This window comes from Oratosquilla oratoria, chromosome 8 (genome assembly GCF_046742065.1).
Source record: "Oratosquilla oratoria isolate Oo_2021 chromosome 8, ASM4674206v1, whole genome shotgun sequence".
NCBI lineage: Eukaryota > Metazoa > Arthropoda > Malacostraca > Stomatopoda > Squillidae > Oratosquilla > Oratosquilla oratoria.
This window is the reverse complement of record NC_134784.1, coordinates 78,094,589-78,109,074: the sequence shown is the minus strand read 5'-3', so window position 1 is coordinate 78,109,074 and position 14,486 is coordinate 78,094,589. Positions and strand designations below refer to the sequence as shown.

Genomic DNA, 14,486 nt, shown 5'->3' with positions numbered 1-14,486 from the left:
CTGACGAAAGATTATTGGGATGGTTTGGACACATGAAAAGAACGAGTAAAGAAAGATTAGTAAAAGAGGTGTGGAAGGCAGAGGTGGATGGAGTGAACATGAGGGGGTGACCAAGGATGAGATGGATGGATGGGGTAAAAGGGGCATTGGGAAAGAGAGGAATGTCTGTTGAGGAAGGAAGAAAGAAGACAGATGATAGGAGTGAATGGAGAATGGTTGTGTATAGATGATACTGTGATGCATGGAAGGGAGTGGGTGGAGGATGGGAAGGGTGAGGGAGTATGCGCAAATGATATTTTGATGCAGCCCAAAGGGATTTCTCCCCATCTTCTCTTTTTTTGCATTAGGGTACAGAGGAGGGGGGGATGTCCCAAATTAGATGAAGCAGCATTGCTGTGTCTTACTACATTGCTTCTGATCAAGGGCAGTGGGCAAGATGCAGGGATGACAGTCATCCAGGAGAAGCCAAGAAAAGAGGGAAGGAGGGGTTGAATGGGAATGGAGTATGTGGGGATTAAATGGATGGAATATGGATTTATGCCTTTAACTTTGGCTACCTCCCTTATAAGAGGGAAAAAGCCATTGGTATATGTATATATGCATTATCAAACAAGGTGCACCATGTAAAGGGGAACTTCAAATATTTTGACCAAACTGGACATGAGTTTCTCTAAATAGATAAGTAAATTAGGATTTTATATTACTGTATTAACATCATCTTTTGGAGGAGGATAATTCACAACAATTAGGGCACATAAAGTACACTAAAATCTTACTTTTTTTATCCTTAATCTCACCTTAAAGGTCGGAGTGCACGAAGTAGTCGAAAAACCCTGAGAATTCCAAAGATGCGAGGTGAAGCACTAGCAAGGAAGGACATAAGGATATCTACGATGGAAATGATTACCAAAGACCCATCCATGATGTTCCATCCACAGGAGAAGTAGGATTTTGGGCCATACAATAGGCCCACAGCAATAACCTAAAAGAGAGAAATAATAGAATACAAAAGTATACATCATAATATATTGTTATATTCTCTCTGATAGGAACAAAGGTCTACTTCAAAATGACCCTCAGTCTTGAATGGGGTTGGTCTTACGACACACCCAGAGTACCAGCAAATTCATATCCTAATTGTGATATACAGTAAAATAGCTACACTTAGTTGCACCTAGACTTTTCTATAAGTTTATAAACAGTAAACTGAGATACAGATATCTTAAAAGCTAGTAGTGGAGGGAGAGACCTATGAAGAGGCATTAATTTAGTCTGAAATAAAGAATGAAAATTTCTAGTTTTTACTATGAAAAATTACTTTGCAAAGGAGAGAGTTGTGAACAGTTTTGTTAAGTTGGAGGATTTAAATATGGCTGGCAACAGTTCTTTGGTCCTCCTACAAATCTCTCTGGGAAGAAACTTTGAATAATTGTCTTTGTTGTATCAATGTAGGGCTGTTCCTATGCCACCTGCTAAAAGTAGGAAGTGGGAAGCAGTTGCTAATTGTCAGTGTTCCTTGAAAAGGTGGAAGAAATACAGCTGAGGTAGAGAGTGAGAGATCTTAAACCCAGTCCACAGACTGCCCCAAGCTGAACCACCAGATGGAGGTTATGGAATTGATAGGTTTGGGGATTCTAAATAAGTACTATGGGACAAATAATCTTATTTGTGAGTTTGAAAATTTGTAAATGGAGTGTTTATGGATCATTGTTAGCTTGCATAATTTGGTACATACAATCATATACAAAAAGACTAAACTCTCACCTTTACAAACATCTCCACTCCAAAAACTACTGTAAATATATAGTTGCAGATCTGGAGGAATTGTCTTTCCCCCGAATCAGGTGGGATATTGGGTCTCTCCATGGCCAGTGTGATACAATTAAGGCCAATAAAAAAGAGCACTGTGGAATCAAACCATTTTTGCAATACAAAGTTGGTGCAAATTTGTCGAAACCTGGCAAAAAGAAAAAGAACCACATCAGGACTATATGATACAAAAGGTAAAATAGGATCAAATGAACAATAAAAATGACGATCCTGTAGAGAGGAAAGACATTAGTAATGAGATATACATACCAATACCAATGGCTTCCTCCCCCTTACAAGGGAGGTAGCTAAAGTCAGACATAAATCCACTCCCACCTATTTCAGCCCCACATACTCCACTCCCATTCACCACTGCTCCTTCCCTCTTTTCTTGGGTCCTTATGGATGATGGGTCATCCCTGGGTCAGAAGCAAAGCAGCAAGACACAGCACATCCACAACAAGTTTTCTTTATTTAATTGGCAACCCCCTCCCTCTCCATCCCCTTGTGCAGAAAAAGAGATGGTGAGAAACCCCTTTGGGCTGTGTCAATGGTAAATTAAAAAATAAACAAGAAATAGTGAAACAGTGTCAAAGGAATGTGGAATATATAGAAGATATAGAAATGGATGAAATTATGAACAAATGTTTCGAATCTATATTCACAAATGAAAATACACATAATTGGGATGAAGGAAAGGGAGAAAGATCTCCCCAATGAAAGGAGTAATTGTGACAGAAAGAAATATGGGACCAAATGATAAACCTTGATGTCAGAAAATCACACATCCTGGACGGAATTGCAAATTTGATACTAAAAAAATGTACAGATGAACTAAAGGACAAAATATATAGTTAGTTAGTTATTTAAGGTTTATTCAACAATATAAAATACAATTTAGACATACATATGATAATAGATTGCTAGATTGCTCACTCAAAGAAGGAAAGGTACTGCAAGATTGGAAAAATGCCAATATTGTGCCAATATATAAAGGGAGAGATAAGGAAGACCCAACCAACTATAGACCGGTCTCCCTCACAAGCACAATAGCTAAATTACGTGAAAAAATTAGCAAAAGTTGAAGGACTAAACATCTGGAGGAAAACAATATACTGAATCCAAAACAATTTGGTTTTAGACAGGAAAGATCATGTGCCACAACCTTGATTTGTTTTTATTCAAAGTTAATAGATATAATGCAAGAAAGGGAAGGATGGGCAGATTGTGCTTTCCATAGTGTGCCACCTTTGATTGTGTGCATCATAATAGTGTTTAAACTAGGCTAAGGTTGACCACACCTAGTGTGTGTGCCTTTACTTGTATTGCTTGCTGTTACACAATGACAGAAATCATTTGTTTATTTGTTTTTCTCCTATTAGAGAGGAGAAGGTTTTAAGATTACCCAAATTTGTCTGAAAGCTTTTGATAGCCAAGTTGCTGGACCAGATTTTAAAAGATGGCATCTTCTGTAAAGACTGGACCATTTAACCCTGAAGAAATACCATTTGATGTTTATTTGGCTTTATTTTAAGCACATTTAGTCACTCAGGAAATAACTGATGATGACTGATGACAAGAAGAAAAATCAACTATTTGTTTGCATAGGCACTAAGATGTTTGGAATTTTTTAACAAATTTGACTGCTCCAGACATGCCAACTACAACAACATATGATGAGCTTATTGAATTACTCAAGAAACATTTTATCACTAAGCTGTCATATCACTGAACTTTGTGTTCTTTTCAACAATAGCATACATACAGTATACCAAGGCTTTTTCCCCCTTACAAGGGAGGTAGCCAAAAAGGAAAAGGCATAACATCATTCCCACCCATTCCATCCCTGAATACACTCCACACCCCTCCACCCTCCCTCTTATCTTAGCACCTCCTGGATGACGGGTCATCCCTGCACCTTGTCCACTGCCCTGGGTCAGAAACAGTGTCGCAAGACACAGCACATCCACAGCAAGGCCGCTTCATTAAATCGGCGACCCCCCCTCTCCATCCCCCGATTGCAGAAAAGGAGAGGACGGGGAGAAATCCCTTCGGGCTGCGTCAAATTTTGCTCACACATACTACCTCACCCCCCATCCCCCTGCCCATTCCACCTCATACAATCACAACATCATCCATATACAACCATTCTCCATTCACCCCTGTCTTCTGTCCTCTCCCGTCCCTCCTCAACAGACATTCCCCTCTTCCCCAAAGCCCCATTCACCCCATCCATCCACCTCATCCTAGGACGTCCCCTCATGTTCACTCCCTCCACGTCTGCCTTCCATACCTCTTTTACTAGTCTTTCTTCACTCATTCTTTCCATGTGTCCATACCATCCTAATATTCTGTCATCAACCCTATCTCCCAGCTCCTTTTCCACCCCTGTTCTCCTCCTCACCTCCTCATTTCTCACTCTATCTAGCCTAGTAACCCCCATCATACTTCTCAGACACCTCATCTCAAACACATTCAAACTCCTTCTCTCTTCTTCTCTTATGTTCCATGTTTCTTCCCCATACAGTGCTGTTGCCACAATCACTCCTTCATACAGTTTCCTCTTAGCATCCATTCCCAAATGTCTATTCCTCATTACACTCTTAAACCCACCAAGGCATTTACTCGCTTCTCTCAATCTACATTCTACCTCCACCTTCACTCCACCTTTTCCTGCCACATTTGCACCCAAGTATCTAAAACTATCCACTTCCTCCAGTCGCTCTCCCTTAATGCTCACTTCCAGTCTACTGCCACTTTCACCCCTTGTACATCTCATCACCTTACTTTTACCCACATTTATCTTTAGCTTTCTTCTATCACATACTCTCCCAAATTCTGTCACCAACTTCCTCAATCCCTCCTCCGATCCTGCCACAAGCGCAGTGTTGTCTGCAAACAACAGCTGGCTCACCTCCCACTTTTCTCCATTTTCTTTAACCATCTCCAATCCCTGACTCACTACCCTTGCATTTACCTCTCGCACCACACCATCCATGTATAAGTTGAACAGCCAGGGCGACATAACGCATCCTTGACGAAGTCCCACCTTTACCTCAAACCACTCACTCTCTCCATCTCCAATCCTGACACAAGCTCTACTACTCTCATAAAAACTCCTGACAGCTCCCAGAAGCTTTCCTCCTATCCCGTATATCTGCATAACCTCCCACAGTGCCTTTCTGTCTACCCTATCATAAGCCTTTTCCAGATCCATAAAAGCCCAAAAAACATCTTTCCCCTTTCCTATAGCTTTCTCACATATCTGTCTTACCACAAATATCTGATCTACACAACCTCTACCTGCCCTAAATCCACACTGTTCCTCACCAATTACTCCCTCTGTTCCTCTCCTAATCCTCTCAATCAAGATCCTTCCATAAGCCTTCCCAACTACACTTAACAAGCTAATCCCTCTGAAACTACTACATTCACACTTGTCCCCTTTTCCCTTGTAAAAAGGAACTATACAGGCACTCCTCCAGTCCTCCGGCACTCTACCCTCTCCCCAGCAAACATTAAATAACCTTATCAGCCAGTCCACCATCACTGTACCTCCCTTTTTCAGACATTCTGCATGGCATCCATCCAGACCAGGTGCCTTACCTGCTTTCATCATCTTAACAACTGAATATTTGATGAAGATAAAGTGAGCTCTATTGAAGCTCTAATTACTTAATGGAAAATCCTTCCACATCATTCAGCTTGGTATGAAATGAAAGCTTAGAGTCTGGGGAACAAATCTTATTGAATACATTCCTTCAAACTAATACCTCTGATTTTTTATTAATTTGTTTTTCTGAATAATTAAAAAATACTGCAAAATTGAGGTTTCATAAATAAAAAAACATTCATTTTTTTTTACTGTAGAAAATAAAGAGAATTGTGTTTTCTTTCAAATGAAACAAAAATGACAAAAATCCATAAAGAACAACCAAAGATACTACAACAGAAAGAACGAAAACATAAACTTTACAGGATGGGGGATTTAAATTTTCATGACCATTTTTAAAAGCCCCCAGCCTTATAGTCCCTGCTATCTGTCCCTTTAACCATGTTTTTTCTTCACCTTTATCACTTGCTCTCATTTCCTGTCTCTTCTTTCAAGGGCAGACTTATGAATATGAGTGTAGGGTTCCCCAAGAAGAAGAACAACAAAACCTTCTTCATAGCCAACATTGTTGTCCAGGATCGCTTGGGCGACACTGAACTCAAGAATGTTCTTTTTGGCATTCTTATATTTGGAACAATAATGCCAGATTCTTGAGTGTAAATTTTCATTCGGGTTTTGTGTTTTTCCCAGCAGACATGCAAATAAAATCTTGTCAGATGTTAGTCTCCTGTATTCGTTCCAAACCTTCTGACAAAGTTCCCTTGGCAGTACAAAACTGACTTTCATGGTCTTGTGGGACGGTATTGGCTCATTGTTTGCTATTGCTTTCTGATAAAAACAATAGCTGTCAGGTGTCTTGGGGCACAAATGATGTTGAGGATGAATGGTGTGGCGTGGGTAGAGGAGGTGTAAGATGGGCATGGCTAGTAGAGGCTTGCAGAGTGCTGAGTACAGCTGTGATCCTTTCCTCCTCTTCCTTTGTTTTTCCTTCTTCTTGTTTCTTTATCAGGGACACAAGGGCCCTCTCTATATTCTGCCACTTTACTCTCTTGTTTCTAGTTCATTTTCCCATGATCACAGCAACAATACAGGGCAGGGAATCAAAATTGTGGTGTATGGTGAGAGTGCCAGGAGCGACGTCACCTTAATTTGACCTTTTGAAGAGTACTGATACCCTATCCACTGTCTTTGTGGGGTATGCTGGTGGGAGGAATTGCCAAATATCTCCATAAACACAATTCTGTAGCAAAAAACGAAATAGCTATAGAAATGTTTATGCTATTTCAATATACAGAATGTTTTTTTATCCAATGGGGTTGCCAGAGGTTGCCAATATTTTATCTATTTTATTCTGTATAAAAAATAGAAACAAAATACGGCTGTATAACTTTGTATGAGTGTTGCCACCATCATAAACATTCTTTTGAAATGTTTCCCTAAAATTAGCTCATGTACCAGAATTTTTCAAAATATCACTAGCGATGCTCCCTTAACCCCTTCCATACGGTGCCGCATACGTAGGCGTCATGAGGAGCAAGTGGACACGCGAGGCTGCCATATCGGCGTCTTGATTATATTTATTGTAGATGCCCCTCCGTAATGACATACTCTCTAAACTGTCTGTAATCACATTTTCTATGGCTATCAAAATTCACGGGTGAAAGAGAGAACGATCGATATAAGCGGTGACTATATTTTATGATGCGAGTATTATTACGACACGTCGTACGGCTGGCATCGGCTGCTGCCCGCGAGATTTAAGGCCCGTACTGAAGAGGTTAAAGGAGTTGAAGAAAAAATATATATGAAAAAAGATGCTACTCCTAAATTCATCAAAGCAAGGCAAGTGCTATTAGCACACAAGGAGTTAGTTGATATTGCTGTACAAGAGCTTTTGGACAATGAAATCATAGAACCTGTAGCTTATGGTGATTGGGCTATATCTATTGTACCAGTTTTGAAAGATTCAGGTAAAATGAGAATTTGTACTGATTTTAAACATCTAAATAGTCAAATTAATATTGAGAAATACCCATTGCCTCAGCTTGTTGTTGGTTTAATTAGGGGGAAGTGGGTCTATATGGGGGCATGGTAAGCTTAAGCTAGGGGAATGGAGAACAATGATATGTCATGCTAACAGGTTTATATGCTATGGGGTAATTATAGTTTGTAAGGAAGTTTTGTTTTGTAGAAAGATGTGAAGAGATGATAGGAGTATTGGTGTTGTATAATTTAAAAACAGTTGTCATGTGACTGTATATTTCATTTATTGAATTCCCCCATCCGGGTAATGGTTGCATGTTATTGTGAAGTTAAAAGCTGCTAAGTAGCATCCATACTTTAGGGTCTATATGGGGCACCTCTATGGACCAAAGCCACACATAATTTTGTCTGTGGTAGAGGAAATCTCTATTCATAGAGAAATGATGATACTTTATACTGCAACTGTCCCTCCATTATACTGTCCCCCAACTCTTGTTACTGTCTTGTTAATTACGGTGTTTACTCTTGATATTAAGTGTGTCGTAGCCGACACCCGTGAAGTAAATCGAACAAGTGAATTTGGGATACACGAGGTAGTTTGTGATGACGTCACGACTTCACCTGTTCGATTTACTTCACGGGTGTCGGCTACGACACACTTAATATCAAGAGTAAACACCGTAATTAAATACACTTGTGAATGCACTATAACGTCAAAAATTATGGCAGGGTGTGAATTAGGCTGTGCTAATATATCATACTGATGTGAATGGTTATTTCTGAAATATGAGCGAAAAACGATGGGTCAAAGCCGCTGAAATACTTAGTAGGAGTGGAGGAGGAATGGGGATGGTTCAAGGAGGGAGTCACAAGGTGCGCAAAGTTGGTGTGTAGAACAAGAAGGATGGTAGGAAATGGAAGGAAGGGTAGTGAGTGGTGGGATGAAGAAGCAAAGAAGGTTGTAGAAGAGAACCAAACATTCACAGATTGGTTAAAAATAGGATGAGAGAATCATATGAGAGATGCAAAGAAAAGAGAAGAGAAGTAAAGCATAAGATAAAGGAGGCAAAGAGGAGAGCAGATGTAAAATGGTATGAGTATGACAGAAAAATTTGAAAGTAATGAAAAGATGTTTTGGAAAAATTCAAGACAGGAAGAGGAGGTAAATCAAGTAGAGCAGAAAAGGTAAAAGATACAGATAGAGAGATGATAATGGAAGAGATGGCAGTAACAGGAAGATGTACAGAGTATTTTAGGGAGTTGCTAAATGTGAAGGGGGATAGGGAGGAAAAGGTAGTTGCAGTGGGAAGTGCTAAGAAAATGACAGTGATAAGTGAGGAAAATGGAGGAGAAATAAGGAAAGATGAGGTGAAGGCAGTTGTTAAGATGATGAGAGCAGGTAAGGCACCTGGGTTGGATGGATGTCATGTGGAATGTCTGAAAGAAAAAAGGAGGTCCAGTGATGGTGGACTGGCTTGTGAGGTTATTTAATGTTTGTTTAATAGAGAGTACAGTGCTAAAGGGCTGGAGGAGTGCCTGTATAGTTCTACTTTACAATGGAAAAGGAAACAAGTGTAGTAGTTTCTGAGGGATCAGTTTGTTAAGTGTAGTTAGAAAGGCTTATGGGAAGGTTTTGATTGAGAGGATTAGGACAGGAACAGAGGTAGTAATTGGTGAGGAACAGTGTGGGTTTAGGACAGGTAGGGGTTGCATTGATCAGATTTTTGTGATAAAACAAATATGGGGAAAAGCTTTAGGAATAGGCAAGGTTGTTTTTTGAGCCTTTATGGACTTGGAAAAGGCTTATGACAGGGTAGACAGGAAGACATTGTGGGAGGTATTACAGATATATGGGATACGAGGAAAACTATTAGGAGCAGTCAAGTCTTTTTACAAGAGTAGTAGAGGCTCGCTGTCTGAGCGGGTTAGGGCGTCATAATTTGGGGCAAAGGTCGAGGGGATGGCGGTTCAAACCCTGCCTCCGGCAAAGTTGAACCAAGGGCATGGTTCATTAAATTCAACACTACAAAGCCCTCTGTGAGGAGCACTGTCCTAGCCTTCCAATAGGGGGGAGTTTGTGATGTTAAACAATATTATATCAGTAGAGTTTGTGTTAGAATTAGAAAGGAAGAGAGTGAGTGGTTTGAGGTGTGGATGGGACTTCACCAGGGATGTGTTATGTCACCTTGGCTGTTCAATTTATACATGGATAGGGTGGTGTGAGAGGTAAATGTAAGGGTAATGGATCAGGGATTGGAGATGGTTAAAGAAAATTGAGAAAAGTGGGAGATAAATCAGTTGTTGTCTGCTGATGACACTGCACTTCTAGCAGGATCAGAGGAGGGATTGAGGAAGTTAGTGCCCGAGTTCGGGAAAGTGTGTGAAAAAAGGAAGTTAAAGATAAATGTGAGTGAAAGTAAGGTGATGTGATGTACAAAGGGAGAATGTGGTAGCAAAATGGAAGTGAATATTAAAGGGGAGAGACTGGAGGAAATGGACAGTTTTAGATCGTTGGGTGTGAATGTGGCAGGAAAGTGGAGGGGAAGGTAGAATGTAGATTGAGAGAAGCAAGTAAATGCCTTGGGGGATTGAAAAGTATAATGGGAAATAGACATTTGGGAATAGATGCTAATAGGAGATTGTATGAAGGAGTGATTGTGCAAACAAGCACTGTATGGGTCAGAAACATCAAACATGAGAGAGGATGAGAGAAGGATTTTGAATGTTTTTGAGATGAGGTGCCTGAGAAGTATGATAGGGGTTACTAGGCTGGATAGAGTGAGAAATGAGGAGGTGAGGGGGAGAATGGGGGTGGAAAGGAAGTTGGGAGATAGAGATGATGAAAGAGTATTAGGATGGTTTGGATACACAGAGAGAATGTGTGAATAACGATTAGTAAAAGAGGTGTGGAAGGCAGAGGTAGATGGAATGAAGATGAGGGGGCAACCAAGGATGAGATGGATGGATGGGGTAAAAGGGACATTGGGAAAGAGGGGGATGTCTGTTGAGGAAGGATGGGAAAAGACAGAAGATGGGGTGAGTGGAGAATGGTTGTGTATGGATGATGCTGTGATGCATGAAAGGGAGTGGGTGGGGGATGGGGGTGAGGGAGTATGTGTGAAAAATAAATTGACACAGCCCAAAGGGATTTCTCTCTGTCTTCTCCATTTCTGCACGAAAGGACAGAAAGGGGGGGTTACTAATTTAATGAAGTGGCCTTGCTGTGGACGTGCTGTGTCTTACAACACTGCTTCTGACCCATGGCAGTGGGTGAGATGCAAGGATAACCCGTCATCTAGGGGATGCCAAAAGGGAGGGAGGAGGGTGAATGGGAATAGAGTATGTGGGGATGGAATGGGTGGGAGTGTTTTTTGGCTACTTCTTTGTAAGGGAGAAAAAACCTTTGGTATCTTTACCTAGTTGTATTATACGGGAAGGGGAGCTATACTCATAGTAACCCATTTTTGTATCTCGCAACATCTACTTTGTTCTTAAATTCTTGTATGTATTTGATTATTCTGCATGTGGCATTGTGAACTAATAGATCTCCTTTTAGCTTTCTTTTGTGTTGTAAAACATTTCAAACTCTGTCCAAAAAGTATTTTTATATTATAATCACAATACATGCCATAAAATGTAAGAGATCTTACCTGTTTTCAGGTGGAAATACATAGAGTGAGTAATCTTGCCGCTCTCTCATACATCCACGAGGCTCAAAGTACCAACAAATCTTAGAGATTTCCTCTCGATCATCTTCATTTTCTTCATTCCTATCCTCTTGCTGTTGCTGCTGCTGTTGCTGTTGTTGCTGCTGTGTTGTGGATACTGCAATAGGTTCTTTAACCAAGGTCAAATTATTCTGCTTGTATTCGAGCTCCTTCACTGAACCAAACACAGATGTCTATAAAGAAAATAGATCATATTAATGAAATGCAGCTCAACAATATGGTAAAATGCTAGTGGCCAATATCATTTATGATAACTTGTAATTATCATATTCTGTCTGTTGACACTTTTTGAAAACCCAATGGGAAAACAGCTAGGTAAAAATGTATATAATTCAGAAATTAAGTTACAAAATGGAACTGAAAGAAGAACATCTAATAATGACACATAAAGTAACAATAATAACTTTACCTGACCATGCATAGAGGGCTGTCGAGATCGTGGTGAAGATGTTCGTGATCTGACTGAATTCTGAGGACTGAGAGTTCTTGGAGATCCTATTGAGTTTTGCTGTGTGAGAATGGATCGACGTGGTGCAATATTCCCATGGGCAGAAGCTGAACCATTGCAGTGGCTATGGTCCCCTCCCACATGTCTACAGGATTTTCACAGATATGTGGAGGGTTAAATAAAATAAAAAGAGGAAAGAGTAATAAAATTTATATACATACATATGTACTTATGTGTGTGTTTGTATATATATATATATATATATATATATATATATATATATATATATATACAGACGCTCCTCTGCTTACGTTCATTCGTTTTATGTTTTTTCGATTTTACGTTTGAACTGACTGTAAAAAAATTGTAAAAAAAAAAAAAAAAAATTGATTGAATTTTTTAGTTTAGCGCACTCTCCGTAGTACGAGACGTTCAAACGATACTTACGCATGATGCTGCGTCCATTGTTTACATGGCACAAACGACAGACTGAACGTGCCTTGCCTCCTCCTCCCCCTCCTCCTTCTCCTCCACCATCTCACTTTATGTTGCTTGAATTTAATTTATTTGAAATTAATGTTATTATTTTACAATGTTATGTTTATAATTAATGATTTAGGGATGTTTTATAAGATACGGTAATAGAATTTATGGATGTATAATACAGTATGAACGGTCATACATTACTGGAACGTACAGTAACAATTTACGTTTATTTTCACATTACATTCGGCCGTTCGGAACGTAACTAAAACGTAAGTTGAGGAGCGTCTGTATATATATATATATATATATATATATGTATATATACATATATATATATATACATACATATATGTGTATATATATATATATATATATATTTGTATATATATATATATATATATATATATATATATATATATATATGTGTGTACTTACATGTATATATATATGTATTTAAATAGGTGAACTTTACTAATTCATAGGGTATGTATCTAAGGAGTGAAGCAGTGACCAGAAAGTGAGTAGAAAACAAAAGATAGGGTGAAATCTAATAGATTTGGGAAAGAATATTCCTACATACCTATACCAATGGCTTTTACCCCTTTCAAGGGAGGTAGCCAAAAACAAAGGCAAAAATTCCACTCCCACCCATTCCATCCCCACATACTCCACTCCCATTCACCCCCCTCCCTCCCTCTTATCTTGGCTCCTCCTGGATGACGGATCATCCCTGCATCTCGCCCACTGCCCTGGATCAGAAGCAATGTAGCAAGACACAGCACATCCACAGCAAAGCCGCTTTATTTAATCGGCAACCCCCCTCTCTGTCCCCTCATTTAGAAAAAGAGAAGATGGGGAGAAATCCCTTTGAGATGTGTCAAAATATCATTCACACATACTTCCTCATCCCCCCATCCCCCACCCACTTCGATCCATGCATCACAGTACCATCCATATACAACCATTCTCCACTCACCCCTATTTTCTGTCTTCTCACTTCCTCAACAGACATTCCCCTCTTTCCCAATGTCCCTTTTACCCCACCCATCCATCTCATCCTTGGTCACACCCTCATGTTCACTCCTACCTCTGCCTTCCACACCTCTTTTACTAATCTTTCTTCACTCATTCTTTTCATATGTTAAAACCATCCCAATACTATTTCATCAACTCTATCTCCCAACTCCCTTTCTGCCCCTGCTCTCCTCTTCACTTCCTCATTTCTCAATCTATCCAGCCTAGTAACCCCTACCATACTTCTCAGGCATTTCATCTCAAACACATTTAAAGTCTTCCTCTCTTAAGTTCCATGTTTCTACTCCATACAGTGCTGTCAGCACAATCACTCCTTCATACAATCTCCTATTAGCATCCATTTCCAAATCTCTATTTCTTGTTACACTTTTCAATCCCCCAAGGCATTTACTTGCTTCTCTCAATCTACATTCTACTTCCACCTTCACTTCTCCCTTTCCTGCTACATTTGCACCCAAGCATCTAAAAATATCCATTTCTTCCAGTCTCGCTCCCTTAATGCTCTTCCAATTTGCTGGTATCCTCTCCCTTTGTACATTTCATCACCTTACTTTTACCCACATTTATCTTCAACTTCTTATGCATAACCTCCCAAACTCTGTCACTAACTTCCTTAATGTCTCCTCTGATCCTGCTACAAGTGCAGTGTCATAAGCAAACAACAACTGGCTTATCTCTCATTTTCTCCATTTTCTTTAACCATCTTTATTTCCTGATCCATTACCCTTGCATGTACCTCTTGCACCACCCCATCCATGTATAAATTGAACAGCCAAGGCAACAAAACACATCCCTGGCAAAGTCCTACCCCAACCTCAAACCTCTCACTCTCTCCATTTCTAATTCTAATACAAGCTCTATTCATAAAAACTCTTGACAGCTCCTAACAGCTTTCCTCCTATCCCATGTATCTACTATACCTCCCACTGTGCCTTCATGTCTACCCTGTCATAAGCCATTTCCAAGTCCATAAAGGCTAAAAAAAAATCCTTACCTTTTCTAAAGCTTTCTCACATATGTCTTAGACCAAAAATCTGATCCATGAAACCCCTATCCTCCCTAAACCCACACTGTTCCTCTCCTAATCCTCTCAATCAAAACCCTCCCCTAAACCTTCCCAACTACACTCAAGAAAAATATCCCTCTGAAACTACTACAATCATACTTGTCCCCCTTTCCCTTGTAAACTGGAACTATACAGGCACTCCTCCAGTCTTCTGGCACTCTACCCTCTTTTAGACAAACATTAAACAACCTCACCAGCCAATCCATCCACTGGGTCTCCCTTTTTAGACATTCCAATTGACACCCATCTAGCCCAGGTGCCTTACCTGCTCTCATCATTTTAATAATTGCTTTCACCTCATCTTTCTTATTTCTCCTC

At 39.9% G+C, this 14,486-nt stretch overlaps 1 protein-coding gene across 16 annotated transcripts in view; it reads right to left on the bottom strand.

Moving 5' to 3' along the window:
- Ca-alpha1T (Ca[2+]-channel protein alpha[[1]] subunit T) overlaps positions 1 to 14,486 on the bottom strand; it is a 448,394-nt gene that overhangs the window by 210,269 nt on the left and 223,639 nt on the right. For all 16 annotated transcript variants that reach the window (XM_076189508.1, XM_076189521.1, XM_076189510.1 and 13 more), the window contains 4 exons: positions 11,543 to 11,726; positions 11,056 to 11,306; positions 1,765 to 1,957; positions 798 to 982 (listed from right to left, as the gene is read on the bottom strand). In XM_076189508.1, the coding sequence (XP_076045623.1) occupies positions 798 to 982; positions 1,765 to 1,957; positions 11,056 to 11,306; positions 11,543 to 11,726 (813 nt within the window). The remainder of the gene's footprint in view (positions 1 to 797; positions 983 to 1,764; positions 1,958 to 11,055; positions 11,307 to 11,542; positions 11,727 to 14,486) is intronic.